A 14444-nucleotide genomic window follows, 5' to 3' on the forward strand; every position below is an offset into this window, starting at 1 on the left:
AGAAGGCTAGCATCCTGAGTCACCAGATCCATACTTCATTCACCCATCCATCTATCCATCCATCCGTCTAGATAGGCCTTGAGAATTCAAAGGTGAAGGTCACAGTTCTACTTTAGAGCTCATGATATAGCAAGGCCCAGAGGCCAAGCAGAGGGCACCAGACTAGGACACACAGCATCCTGCATCACCAACAGGAGCCTAAGTGGCAAAGACTAGTTCTGAATCCCATAGGGGAGGTAACAGGGAAAACCTAGTTGGGTCTGCAGAAATCAGGGATAGCTAACCCTCCTCTCTCCCTAAATGATTCAGGAGGCATCAGGCTGAGAACTAACATGAGCTGGCTCCAGCCAGCAGCAGAAAGAGAAAAGGCAGGAGCTAAGTAGAGGCGTGTAAAGGGTACAGGTGGAGACTCCAGGAGTCAGCTCAGGAAGGTGTGGCTGGAAACAGACACTAGGTCTGAATGGCAGGCAGGTTGGGACAGGAGCCTGGAGAGGTGGCATCCTTTGGGAGTAAGACAGGAAGCAGGGCATGCATCCACTGTTTGTGCAAGCACTGTCTGAGTGCTAGGGAGGCTGAGGAATCTAAGATGGTGGGGCCTGCGGGCTACAATGGGTTGCCCAGAGCAGGACACATAGTTCAGATCAGTTGAGTGAATATCCATGCCTACTGCATATGAGGTTCCAGGGTGGATGGGACTGTTCCTCCTTGGAGAAGCCTGTAGGATAGCCCGACCTTTTTCCTCACTCCACAGGACTGGACTTCTAGTGGAGGTCTTGCTCTTGCCACCTCTCCAGGGGCCCAGGCTCAGAGCCCACAGGGTTCTAGAGGTAAGACATGCTGGGCTCAAGGAATCAGCATTCTTTATTAGATCCATTAAGTGCCAGGGGAGGGCCCTGGGCCCTTGAGCAAGTTCCAAGGCTCATCACCCTTAGGTTCAGTCTTGTCTTTTCCCCACCGTGTCTTACTCCCAGTCCACGCTTGGCTGTTGGAGGGCTCTGACTTCTGCCTTTCCTCTGGCTCCCCCAGTTATCATCCTGAATGGAGAATCTTTCCTCCTTCCAGGGACACTGAGGCTCAGGAAGGGGCATGTCCATGAGCAATCTAGCCTGACCTGTGCACCAGCCTGCACGACTGCCCATGGGATTGCCTCCCTGGTTTCCTCAGTGTTCTCGGCCTATGTGCCGGGGGCAGTAGGCAGACGTCTGGTGCTCTTTAAGTTCAAAGGCATCATGGCCTTCCCTGTGGAGCAAAGAGAGACAAGTCAGGGATCAGAGAGGACCCGCAATTTCTCCCAGCCACACAGAACATTCTATCTGCACTCACCGGAAGCAGCGGGCACAGTAGAGGTCTCCATCGCAGCCGGCGCAGCGCAGGGTGGCATCCTCATTGCAGATGCAGCACCAGGGGAGCTCCTCTTCCTCTGCCTCCTGCCTGGGGGCCTTGGCCTGCGCCTTCTAGGAGCAAAGAGGAGTGGGGGAAGGGAGGTGTGTAGGAACACTGCTGCAGGAGCAGTTGGCCAGGGAGGGAGGAAGGCGTGGCAGTGGCCTGGGGTTTTTCTCACCTGGGACTCTGCCCTACAGGACTGGGCCCGGGCTCTGAGAGCTGGCTCCACGGGGATGTTCAAGCCACTTGCCTCATCCAAGGCAGCTTCTTCAGTGAGCTGTGGACAGGGCGAAGAGGTTCAGCTTCCTGTTCCAGGCCTAGACTCTGCCCCCCTGCCCCACGAGTATTTCTGTGTTCTGTGGCCTTAGCTTCTCAACCCATCTCCCTTGATCTATTGCCTATGGCTGCTGATACCCCATCTCAAGGGGCCAGTAGGCAGGTCCGGGTCATAGGGACAGTAGAATGCCAGGTAGAACAGGAGCTGCAGAGTGGCCATTTAGTGAGAGAGTAGAGGCAGGGTGAACTGGGCCAAGTGGGTGGTGGGGCAGTGAGGCAGAGACAGGTCAGGTGGGTAAGGCAGGGCCCACCTGCTGCAGGACTCTCTGGATGGCTGTCTCCTCATCCTCATCATCATCACTGTCTGGGAGGTGATAGTCCTGGAGGGTCACTTGAAAGGGAATGACAGGAGCAGAGGAGGAGTGAGGTTGAGACAGTTCTCTTGAGTAGCTGTAATTTTGCCCGCAGGAGCTGGTTTGCTTTCCACGGGCACTTCTTCCAGAGCTAGGCAGCCTCTGTTGTCAACAATCACATCAGATCCTGCCCCTCCCTCCCCCACCCTGGGGGACAGGAACAGAAGGATTTGCAGTCCCTGAAGGGACTGAGGGTCCCTGGGCCCCTGACGGCTGCTATTTATTCCGTACCTATTCCTTTGCCCCAGTACCTTCCTCATGGCTCTGGGCAGAGCTCAATAGACCTCTGGACATAGCAATCCCAGCACCTGACTCAGTGTGCCAGGGAATATAGCCGTTTTGTAGAGCTTGGCCTGGGGTTGGGAATGGAGGGCCTTCCCAATGGACAGAAGTGAGCTGGTGTTTCCCAGTCTCTACCTTTATCGGGGTCCTGTCCCCGCAGCATGGCCAGGCGCTTGGCGAGGGCCAGGATCCTCTCCTGCCTCGTGTTCTCCTCCCGCAGCTCGACTGCTGCCTCAGCCAGCAGCCTGCTCTTCTCCTCTTCCAGGGACCAGGTGGCCTGTCCCTTGGAATTAGTGCTCTGGCCCCCTGGGCCACCTTGGTTGAGGTCATTCTGGATAGGGGCAGCTGGAAGGAGTGATGCAGTTAGGGAGGCAGAGACATTCCAAGATCTCTGTGGCTATTTCTCAACTTTCTTTAAAAAACATAAATTATCAGCTTTTTGTTAGCATTAGCTCCTGTGGTTTATATTACAAATAAAATGAGTCTTTCCTACATTTTTCCAAATGTAAAATACTAGTAATCTTAGACATGCTTTTTTCAATTACATCTATCCCCACTCCTGATATTTTTACATGTTGCCCTTAGGGTAGGTGTCCCATGGTATGACCATCACTGTGCCAAAAGGTGAGGGTATAGGGAAGCTAAGCCTCAGCCAGTCTCTCTGCTTTACAGGCTGGAATTAATACTTCCAGGGAGCAGCACAGAGAGGACACGAGAGAAGCTGAGATCTTGTAAGGCACTAGGCAGGAAGAATTGTACCAGAGTGGCTGTGGCTCTGACATGGTCCCCTTTAGATAAGCATTTCAGACCAAGAGGTTCAAAATGAGACAGCTTTGGGTTCAAGTCCCAGCTCTGTCACTTAATACGTGTGACCTTGGTCAATTTCCTTAAGCTCACCAGGCTTCAGTTTCCTCATTTATAAAATATGGATAATAATAGTATGTATAAGATTACGGAGGGTATTCAATGAGATTATGTCTCTGAAGCAGGGCTTCTCAGTCTTGGTTCTTTTGATATTTTGGACAGGATAATTCTTTGTGGTAGGGGCTGCCCTGTGCACTGTATGATGTTTAGCAGCATCCCTAGCCTCTGCTCACTAGATGCCAGTGGTACCTTCTAAGTTGTGAGAATCTGAGTCTGAGAGTCTCCAGACGTTGCCATATGGGCCCCGGATGGAAAAATCATCCCCAATTGAGAACCATTGCTCTGAAGCATTTGAACAGCACTGTCCAATAGAATTTTTTATGATAATGGAAGCGCTCCATATCATGGTCTGTATTTGTGTAAGACTATAGTTTAATAGCACTTGAAATGTGACTGGTACCACTGAGGAACTGAATTTTAAATTTCATTTTAATTAAATCTAAACAGCCACTTCCTTATCCTTATCATCATCATCATCATTGCAATGAACATTCACTGAACGCTTACTATGAACCCAGCAGGGTCTTAAGCGTTTATTAATCTCATTTACTTCTCGTAACTTCTCCGTGAGGTGGGTTCTATCATACCTCCATTTTACAGATGAGGAAAGTGAGACTTCGGTTAAGTAACTTTCCCAGGGTCACATAGCTAGTTTAAGTGGTAGAATAAGAAATTGCTGTCTGGGAGCACCTGGGTGGCTCAGTCCATTGAACATCCAACTCTTGATTTCTATTCAGATCATGATCCCAGGGTCATGGGATTGAGCCCTGTGTTGGGCTCCAGGCTGAGTGTGGAGCCTGCTTAAGATTCTCTCTCTCTCTCTCTCTCTCTCTCTCTCTCTCTCCCCCTCAGCTGCTCTCCCCAACTCACGTGCTCGCTCTCTCTCTCAAATTAAAAAAAAAAAATTAGAAATCGCTGTCTGATTCTAAAGCCTACACACTTATCCACTAGTAATACACTGGCTCCTGTTGGGGTAAACCCATCTAAAGCTTATAATGTTGATTGTTCTCTGATTCATATTTGCATCCCAGAGGGTGGGTAGCAGAGACCTTCCTACTTGGGGAAAGAGCCGGCCGGGGGGGGGGGGGGGTGAGGCGGGGAGCAGGTCCCTGGGGGATCCAGGTGGAGAAGTTACCTGCGTCTCCTCGTTCCCAGCTCTCATCAATAGCCACCTCTGCTGCCAGCTGTGTCAGCAGATCCTGCGCCTGCTGGGCCTGGGTCCTTGTGTCTGGTGGCTGATGTGCCTGTTCACAGGAGGGAACTTCAGTGAAGAGTAGGGTAGAGGGGAAGCAACACTGTAAGGCTCAGCACAGTCTAGATTACGGGTGGATGCTGAAGAGTTTCCAAAGCTCTTGGAAAGGGGACTGACTAATCCAGGGCTCACATAATCGAGTAGATCTGGCTACTCTTTCCTGCCCCACCCCATCCTGCTGCTTGTCCCTGGATCCTTGGCCTGGCAGCAGGCCTGAGAATCAAGAGGTGAGGGTGGGAGGTTTTGCCAACTCCTGCAAAGTACATAGGCATACATGTATCTAGGTCCTTGTCCTAGGACCCCTGACCCCTGAGCACTCACCACCTGGGAGGTCTGAGATGGCGGAACTCTGCCCTGCAGTGCAGCAAGCCGTGCCTCCATCTCTTGGGTGGAAGGGATGGAACCCTGGGTTTCCTTCCTCAGTGCAGCTAGCCTGGCTTCTATCTCTGCCTGTGAGGCCACTGACTCTGAAATTGGAATGGGAAAGCCTTGTAAGATCCAGAGGAATCCTAGTCCCAGGAAGTCTGGATGGTATGTTTTAGATCACCCTGTGTGCCCCCACTCACTGGGCTTGTTTTGCTGGCGGAGCCGTGCTAGGCGCTCAGCGATGACTTGGTCTTGTTGGGTGAGTCCCCGGCTCTGGGGAGTGCTGGGCTTCTGCTTGGCTTCCAAGGCTGCCACACGCCTGGCAGGGTATGAGATAAGGTTCTTGAAGAATGTAGAAGGGAGGGGTGAAGGCACCCACTCACCGTTTCCCATTCAAATCATTTCTAGGCATCCAGGGAGGCCTCCAATAGACAATAGTCTGTGGTTCTCATTCATATCTCTCTGTAGCCCAATCCAGCTGACCAAACAGAGGGTCTGGCTTAGAGGGCAAGATCTACCAAGAACCGTTTCTGGGGAGAGGCTGATGAGCTGCTTTGTGAGCCCAAGAAGGCAGTCAGGAGGCTGAGAGATGATATTCTCCTGACCCTGTGCTCATTTGATCTAGAGGCTGGGAAGAGAGTCCTACTCAATGGCTCCTTTGTCTTTTCCCCACCCCTATTTGTCTCTGTCCCTTTAGCACTTACTTCTTATAGTTCTGAGGTGGTGACCACTTGGAGGCATTGACAGGAGACGATCCTCTATAGAGAAGAAATCTGGCATCAGAAGTCCCCTTATCTGCCAGTCAGTACCTCTCCCCCAAACACTTCCTGAGCTGACCTCTAGCCACAGAGCACAAAGCTGTGTGGGCTGGCCAGCTACCTGGTACCATGCTTGGCTAAACCCTTGCCCATGTCAGCTTCTCACCTGGTCAGGACTTCGTGGCACTCCTTGCAGACCTTCTGTTGGGTATTCCCAATCCGGGGCACCACTGCACTGAAGCTAAGGCAGCCAGAACAGAAGGCCCGGCCACAATTCTTACAGCCGTACTACAAGAAACATGAAGTAGGGGGATCCATCTCTCACCCGCCCCTGCAGTCTCCTCCCTGGGACTCTCCAAGCACACACACAGAGAAGACATTGAAGTTTTGACCAGCTACGGGGAGGAGGATGAGAAATGGGGCCCCTAGGGCCTGGGGAGAGAGAGGGGTGGAGGGTAAAGCGATTCCTCAGTCTCCAGTCTTTTATTCAAATCAAGTAGAGCTTTACGTAAAATTCCCATGCTTTCTATCCTGACTTCAATTCAATGGCACTGGGGTATAGAAAACAAATAGGCAAAACCTCATGCTGCAGGTCACGGGCTCTTCAACAAAGGAGAACCAGAGAGTGCAGAGCCCCTGTCTTCTGTGCTCTATTAGAGATGGAGGGTGGCTTGGCTTCAGGGATAACAATAGCCTCCATTTATTAAGCACTTACTGTGTGCCAGGCACTAAGCTCAGCATTTAACATTCATCATGTGATTTAATCCTCACAATTTATACACACTACTCTACTTAATCATGATGACCACCATTATTATTCCTATCTTAGATGGGGTCAGAGAGGTTACATGACTTGCCCAAACCAAGGTAATTCCATGAATAAGACTGCAGAGGTCAAATTTGAACCCTGACCACCCGGGTTCCAAAACCCAGGTTTCTAAGTGCTACACGGATCTGCCTCCATAGTTATTCATTCATCCAATCTGGTTCCTATCTCCTGGTCACAAGTGATCAGAGGAAGCCTACAGTTTACCAGAAGAATTTGGGGCCTTGTGCAGAGGACAAAAGACTTTGCCACGGTGCCTTGGGAGCAGGAGGAAGGGCAGTAATCTAACTCAAGAAACCTGGGAAGGGCAGGCTGCATGATGGTGAAGGTTTCAGAGCAAAGGACATGGTGTGACAGAGAGTGGTCACAGGGCATTAACCAAGACTGGGCTGCGGAGGAGCAAAGTGGAGGGAAGGAACCAGCTGTATCCTTCACTTAGTGGACAGAAAAGCCTACCTTTCTAGAAAAGATAGGAGCGTGCTGTATAGTTACAGGGCACTTTCACCTCCAGCACCTCTCTGGACCCTCATGCTAACCCCGAAAGCGAGGGAGAGTTAGCCCCATTTCACAGAAATGGAAACTGAAGTTCAGGGACTTCAACAAAACCAACACAGCTGGAAAGGGGCCGTAAAACCAAGTCTACGGACTTCAAGTCCAGGGCTTTTCCTCCACTCCGCGTCCTCCCTGACCTTCTAGCCCGCGGGGAGAAGACTCGCCTCCTTTTTGAAGAGGGTAAACTTGACAGCGCAGCCGTAGCACCTACTCTCCATTCTGGTGGCCGGCGCAGTGCCGCAAGGTCCGCAGAGCTGAGATCACGCTTGCGGGTCCCACACACCTTCGGACCTTCACTAAGCCCCGCCCCCGCTCCCACCCCTACACCCTCCCGCGCTGGCTAGCTGCGGCCTCCGGCGGGAGAATCGCGATCGCCTACATCAACCGGGAAGCGGTTGCGGAAGGCGCGGGGGCTGCTGGGAGGCGTAGTTCATTCACTTGCTCGCTTCCCTCATAGACAGTCAAGCCTGATCCAGAACACGACATTTCCCAGGGGGCTAAGCGCCATTCAACTCGCTGGCGACGACAGTCCCTGGGAATCCCTACGCACGCTTAGACTCTTGGGAGTTGTAGTACGAATCCAGTCAGGATTGGAACCATGGCGGTGACCAAGGAGCTCTTACAGATGGACCTGTACGCCCTGCTAGGTATCGAGGAGAAAGCAGCGGACAAAGAGGTGAGGACGGTGGTGAGAAGGGCCGAATCCGACCAGGCCTGGCGGCCCTTCCTGTCTTGGCGCCTCGCCAGCAGCTGGCACCCGCTTTCCAGGTTCGGCCGGGCCCTGGGCGCGGAGTGAGGGGCGGCCCGACGACCTTAGAAGGTGGTTTGCCAGACGTTTCCTGGCCGGTCTGAGGGCCTCACGAGGAATTGGGGTGCACAGAAGAAAGGCTCCTTGCGCAGGGAGGCCCTTGTGTAGAAGAGAAGTAGTTGAGTGAACTGAGAGGAAACCCTAGTCCCCGCCCTGCGCCTGCGCAGTGTCAGCCCCTGAGTCCGCTTCTGCCGTGTCGGTGGCTTGAGGTACTACATAGTCACACCTATGAAGGCCGATTTAACTCCGCTTAGAGCCTAGGGCGGGAAAAAAGGCCGAGTCTCAAGGTTTCTCCACTCCCTTTTCATCTTTCTTGGCAGTGTGACCTATGACTTTGTCATTTCTTTTTTCCACCCCAGCCCATTGTTGCCCTCTGAAAACGTGCTAATGGGCTCAGAGACGGAAGATCAGAAGAGTAAAGGCAGATGGCCTTAAATTAAGTTCCACGGGAAAGTGTTAATAAAGGTGCCAGGGAGTGGGATATTAACCGATCAAGCTGTAATTAGGAGTTTTGTTATCTTCCCCTGGATAATGGTAGAGGTTGTAACAATGTAGGAAGGGGAAGCAGATAATTCATCAGATGAAAGTTAATGCCTGCGAATGTCCCTGTACTTCCTGGCTGTCTAGCTCATGGCTTGAGTGAGCTTGTGACAAGAGGAGGCTCTGGGGCAGAAAAGCAAGGAGACCTACAGGGTTCTGGAGGAGAGATGCTATCAGCCTGCACATCACTGTCTCCCGCAGCTGCCACTGAAATCAGAAGTGGGCCGTGGGTGTGTACAGAGCACCAAAAGCATCCGCTACACCCATCTCATAAATCCTAAAATTTCAGTGTTAATAATGCCCAACACCTATATAGTGCTTACTGTGGGCTGGACTCTATTCTGAGTGCTCTACATTTGTAAATTATTTAATTGGTACTTCATTAATAGTGAGAAATTACTTTGGACATTTTACACCAAACCCAGCCAGTATGTTGGAACCCTGAAGTTGAGAACTTCTGAGGAAGGCATTTGGGTAGCCGCTGATGTGTGTATTGCTCAGAGCTGGATGTAGATGGATGAGATGCCATTTAAAGGGGTCAGGTGAGGCTATTGTCTAGCAAGAGACCAATGTCTGATTGGGTCAGTATGGATAGGATCCATTTTTCACCCAGATGAGATAAGGGATATGTGAGAAGGCTCTTTATACAGGATAAAAGATGCTGTTCCTATCTTTTAATAGGGGAGGCACAACTATAATATAAGGAAGAACATGGTAAATTCCTTAAGAGGGATACAGACAAAGTACTGTGGATTTTCATAGTAGGCTGAGGTGGTTTCTCGTTTGGGAGAAGGGGTGGGGAAAATAGATAAGTCATTTGAAGCCTTGAAGAACAGGCAGTTTGGATGCGTGGAGAGGAAGGAAGGATATTCCAAGAAAGGGGAGTCCACTTTGTCTGGAGCATAGGCCAAGAAGAAAGAGTAAAATTAGATAAACTGTGAAAAGTAGACTTGAAACTTTGGAGACACTAGTTTCATGGTGATGGATACTTTTTGGTAGAGAGCCAGGGAGACCTAGGCCCTGATGTTCCCTCTTTCCTTGGTTCAGTGCCTGTCATATTTTCTAACAGTGCCTGGAAGACCTTTATATATATATATATATATATATATATATATATATATATATATATATTATATATGTATATTATATATATGTATATTATATACATATATATGTATGTATATAATATATATACATATATAAAGCATGTAGGAAAAAAGGCCTTCTAAACTTTGGTTGTCTGGTCATATAGTCTAGGAGTTGTTCCTTTGGTGTCCATAGAAAGGTGACACGAGGGGCGCCTGGGTGGCGCAGTCGGTTAAGCGTCCGACTTCAGCCAGGTCACGATCTCGCGGTCCGTGAGTTCGAGCCCCGCGTCGGGCTCTGGGCTGATGGCTCAGAGCCTGGAGCCTGTTTCCGATTCTGTGTCTCCCTCTCTCTCTGCCCCACCCCCGTTCATACTCTGTCTCTCTCTGTCCCAAAAATAAAATAAACGTTGAAAAAAAAGAAAGGTGACACGAATGGAGTAAACCCTGAAATCATGTATAATACTGTGTATTCATTTTTGAGGAGAGGAGTTAATTCTTACCCCAAAAAAGACTAAAGAAGCCATGATCTAGGCCAATCTCCTTGTATTAATGATGGTGAAACTGAAGCTCAGAGAGGGTGGTTAGTGACAGAATTGGAACTGGAATCTAGATTCCCTGACGCCTGGACCAGGTCAGTGTTCCTTCCACTGTGTCACTTTGGCCCTTGTCCAGCACCATACAGCTCAGCCCATACCAACACCAATTTTAACTTTCCTTCAGACCACTTTTCTGTGTATATCTGTATATCCATCTGCTGGTTTGAGTTCTCCATTTGGATGCTTCACGGGGGCCTAAATCTTACTACATCTAAAATTGAATTCTGGACCTTCTGTCTCCAAACCTTTTCCTTCCTTGCACTTCTCTCTCATGGTAAATGGCACTACCATCCATCCACTTGAACTAGGAACCTGGAGTCATTCTTTGCCCAACGTGGGGCTCAAACTCATGACCCTGAGGTCAAGAGTCGCATTCTCCACTGACTGAGCCAGTCAGGTGCCCCTGGAGTTGTTGTTGATACCTCATCTTCTCACTTCTGCCATCTAGTCCATCACCGGGTGCTAATGAGTTACCCTCCCAAATAATTCTCAAAACTGTTCACTTATCTTTGTTTCCACTGCTGCCAGTCCAGCCCATCTGAACTTCCATCTGAACAATTATAGTAGTCTTCCAATTTGTCTTTTTACTTTCAATCTATTGCATTTTGACCTGTTGTACACTGACATTCCATTCTTTTCACAGAAAATGGAATGATCTTGATAAGAGCCCTATTGCACTTTTAATAATATACTCAATATAATTTCTTAACCCTTCATGCGTGTATTTCCTTCTGCCAGGAATACTCCTCTGCCACTTCTGTTAACCTGGGTTACTTAAAAAACATTTTTGGGGGTTAAATGTCCGACTTTGGCTCAGGTCATGATCTCATGGTTTGTGGGTTCGAGCCTCGGGTTGGCCTATGTGCTGACAGCTCAGAGCCTGGAGCCTGCTTCGGATTCTGTGTCTCCCTCTCTCTCTTTTCCTCCCCTGATTGCATATTATAAATTTTTTTTTTAGATTTTATAAATGTTTGTTTGTTTGTTTGTTTGTTTGTTTTGGAGAGAGACAGAGACAGAGTGTGAGCAGGGGAAGGGCAGAGAGAGGGAGGGAAAGAATCCCAAGCGGTCTCCTCACATCAGTGCAGAGCCCCACACAGGGCCTGAACCCATGAAATATGAGACCATGAGCTGAGCCTAAATCAAGCTGGACGCTTAACCGACTGAGCCACCCAGGTGCCCCTAACCTAGGTCACTTTTATTTATCCTCCAGAACTCAACTTAAATGGCATATCCTTAGAGAGGCCTTGTCTATTATTCTCTTTCATAACAGTTGGCTTTCCTCCTTTCTAGCACTTATTTCAGTTCATAATTACATATTTATTTGTGTGATTATTTGTTTCGTGCCTTAGGCCCCTCTGTACTCCTAGCTCTGAGGAGTGGATCTGGTTCATTCACTTCTGTAGCAGCCCCTTCTGTGACTGACAGAGAAGAGGCTCTCTCGATAAATATTTGTTGAATGAATGAGGTAGTGGCTATAGAGACCACTACAACTTGACTTGAGAATCATGAACCTTGAGACAGTCACTGTCTCTCTTCGGGGCTGACTTTCCTCAAATGTAAAATGAGAGAGCTGGGCAAACTCTGGCTTCAGGGGTCAAATGGCCTCAACTACAAATTTTGTAATAGGCCATGAGCTAAGAATGGTTTTTACATATTTAAAGGATTGTAAAAAAAACCAAACAACTCAACAGCAAAAAATCAAACGTTAAAAAATGGGCAAAGGACTTGAATAGATATTTCTCCAAAGAAATATATAAATGGCCAACAAGTACATGAAAAGTTGTCCAGGGGCACCTGGATGGCTCAGTCGATTGAGCGTCCAACTTCAGCTCAAGTCATGATCTCATGGTTTGTGAGTTCGAGTCCCACATTGGGCTCTGTGCTGACAGCTCCTATTCTGTGTCTCCCTCTCTCTGCTCCTCCCTTGCTCACTCTCTGTGTCTCTCTCCTTCAAAAATAAATAAACATTAAAAACGAAAAAAAAAGATGTCCAATACCACTAATCATAAGGTAAATATAAGTCAAAAACACAATGAGATACTACTTTACACCCATTATGATGGCTATAACTATTATTATTATTTTAAGTTTATTTATTTTTATTTAGAGAGAGAGAGAGAGAGGGGCAGGGAGAGAGAGAATCCCAAGCAGGCTCCACGCTGTCAGCACAGAGCCCAGTGTGGGGCTGGATCTCAGGAACTATGAAATCATAAGCTGAGCTGAAATCAAGAGTTGGACGCTCAACCGACTGAGCCATCCAGGTGCCCAAAAGAAAGAGAGCATGTAGCGCAGAGCCTGACTTGGGGCTCAATCCCAGGACCCTGGGAACACAACCTGAGGCAAAATCAAGAGTTGCTCACTCAACCAACTAAGCCACCCAGGCGCCCTGTAAGTTATATATATTTTATAATGAAAACAACCAACTAACCAAGCCAAACCAAAATCAGAACAAAAAAGAATGTTTGACAAAGACCACATGTGGCCTCCTAAAATTTTTGGCCTTTTACAGAAAAAGTTTGCCTACCCGTACTAGAATTAGGGCAAGTTCAGCTCTACCTTTCTATTCATGGAACTTACCCCTTCTGTCAACCTCCTAGTGCAGCGAGCCTCACAGGTTCAGAAATGGGCTAAACCACGCCTTTGGTGGAAATTTAAAGACTCGGCAATTCCCAGGTAGACATTTTTGTTCCCATTCCAGCCTCAGAGGAGATAGGCTGGGGACTATGTAATCTTCTTGTAGAAAAGCCTTGAGTCAAGGACCTGGATTTGGTGTGGAAGTGTTCCTGGGAAGAGGATCATGCCCTGGAAATTCAGTCCCCTGCTAGAACCCAAGCTCAGTCCCTGAGCCCCTGATGCTTACGTGCTCATGTGCACGTGCCTATGTGTGCTCATGCGTACACCCCCCATCTCCCACTCACTCACTCACTCTCTGCTGGAGCAAGTCCCCAAGGCCTGCCAAAATGAAGACTAGATCATGAATTCATGCTGTTTGCAAGCCCTCAAGAGAATCTGAAATAATCTCAGGAATTAACCTGGGCGACTACAGTGGCGTTATGGCCTTTTTCCTAGTTCTGCTCTTGCCCTCTTGAGCCTCTTCACACAGCAGCCAGAGTAAGCCTTTAGAATGTGGATCAGATTGTGGCACTTCTGCTCCAACTTCCCAGTGGCTTCTCATCAGTCATAGAGTAATACCTGAAGGCCTTTCCTGGCCCTTGGGGCTCTTGTTGCCTTTCCTTCATGTTCCCTGCCATTCTCCCCTTGCTCACTAAGCTCCTGCCATCTCAATCCTATGTTATGTTATGTTATGTTATGTTATGTTATGTTATGTTATGTTATGTTTTGCATAGCATAAAATTTACCATTTTAACCCTTTTTTAAAAATGTTTATTTATTTATTTTTGAGAGAGAGAGAGCACAAGCCAGGGAGGGGCAGAGAGACAGAGGGAGATACAGAATCCAAAGCAGGCTCCAGGCTCTGAGCTGTCAGCTGAGCCCAATGCAGGGCTTGAACTCATGAACTGTGAGATCATGACCTGAACCGAAGTTGGACGCTTAACTGACTGAGCCACCCAGGTGCCCCATTGTAACCCTTCAAAAAAAATTTTTTTAAATCTTTATTTATTTTTAAGAGAGGGTGCAAGCAGGGGAGGAACAGAGAGAGAGGGAGCCACAGAATCCGAAGCAGGCTCCAGGCTCCCAGCTGTCAGCACAGAGCCCGACACGGGGCTCGAACTCACAAACTGTGAGATCATGACCCGAGCCAAAGTCGGACGTCCAACCGACTGAGCCACCCATGCGCCCTAACCCTAACCCTTTTTTATTTTTATTTTTTATTTATTTATTTATTTATTTTCCAACGTTTTTATTTATTTTTTGGGGGACAGAGAGAGACAGAGCATGAACGGGGGAGGGGCAGAGAGAGAGGGAGACACAGAATCGGAAACAGGCTCCAGGCTCTGAGCCATCAGCCCAGAGCCTGACGCGGGGCTCGAACTCACCGCGAGATCGTGACCTGGCTGAAGTCAGACGCTTAACCAACTGCGCCACCCAGGCGCCCCTACCCTAACCCTTTTTTAAAAAATGTTTTCTATTTATTTTTGAAAGAGAAAGAGTGAGAGCAAGCGGGGGAGGGGCAGAGAAAGAGGGAGACCAAGGATCCAAAGCGGGCTCCAAGCTGACAGCAGAGAGACCAATGTAGGGCTTGGACCCACAGACTGCAAGATCATGACCTGAGCCAAAGTTGAACACTTAACCTACTGAGCCACCCAGGTGCCCCTAAGATGTTATTTTTTTAAAAGTAATTTGTATACCCAGTGCGGGACTTGAATTCACAACCCCAAGGTCAAAGTGAGCCAGCCAGGTGCCCCCCTTTTTAAGTTT

At 48.8% G+C, this 14444-nt stretch overlaps 2 protein-coding genes across 3 annotated transcripts in view; one reads left to right on the forward strand and one right to left on the reverse strand.

Annotated features, from left to right (window-relative positions):
- Positions 1 to 843: 843 nt before the first annotated feature.
- On the reverse strand, positions 844 to 7355 carry ZFYVE19 (zinc finger FYVE-type containing 19). 2 transcript variants are annotated; one of them, XM_045450003.1, is made up of 11 exons: positions 7197 to 7355; positions 5821 to 5942; positions 5601 to 5654; positions 5097 to 5215; positions 4852 to 4997; positions 4414 to 4522; positions 2490 to 2699; positions 1971 to 2050; positions 1562 to 1660; positions 1324 to 1451; positions 844 to 1239 (listed from the first exon to the last, which is right to left on the reverse strand). In XM_045450003.1, the coding sequence occupies exons 1-11, from the start codon at positions 7248 to 7250 to the stop codon at positions 1161 to 1163; spliced, it is 1200 nt and encodes a 399-aa protein (XP_045305959.1). In that variant the 5' UTR covers positions 7251 to 7355; the 3' UTR covers positions 844 to 1160. The 2 variants fall into 2 exon arrangements, with proteins under 2 accessions (XP_045305959.1, XP_045305958.1); XM_045450002.1 differs by having other exon boundaries at positions 1324 to 1454.
- A 186-nt stretch (positions 7356 to 7541) lies between these two features.
- Positions 7542 to 14444, forward strand: part of DNAJC17 (DnaJ heat shock protein family (Hsp40) member C17) — a 42959-nt gene continuing 36056 nt past the window's right edge. Inside the window, exon 1 of the mRNA XM_045450004.1 lies at positions 7542 to 7708. Within this exon, the coding sequence (XP_045305960.1) occupies positions 7631 to 7708 (78 nt within the window). The 5' untranslated portion in view covers positions 7542 to 7630. The remainder of the gene's footprint in view (positions 7709 to 14444) is intronic.

This window comes from Leopardus geoffroyi, chromosome B3 (assembly GCF_018350155.1).
Source record: "Leopardus geoffroyi isolate Oge1 chromosome B3, O.geoffroyi_Oge1_pat1.0, whole genome shotgun sequence".
NCBI lineage: Eukaryota > Metazoa > Chordata > Mammalia > Carnivora > Felidae > Leopardus > Leopardus geoffroyi.

Coding starts and splice junctions, on each gene's coding strand:
- ZFYVE19 (XM_045450002.1), bottom strand. CDS start 7,250: ATGGAGAGTAGGTGCTACGGCTGCGCTGTCAAGTTTACCCTCTTCAAA. Junction 4,523..4,851: donor CATCTCAGACCTCCCAGGTG/GTGAGTGCTCAG, acceptor TCCTGTGAACAG/GCACATCAGCCACCAGACAC. Junction 1,240..1,323: donor TACTGTGCCCGCTGCTTCCG/GTGAGTGCAGAT, acceptor TTTGCTCCACAG/GGAAGGCCATGATGCCTTTG.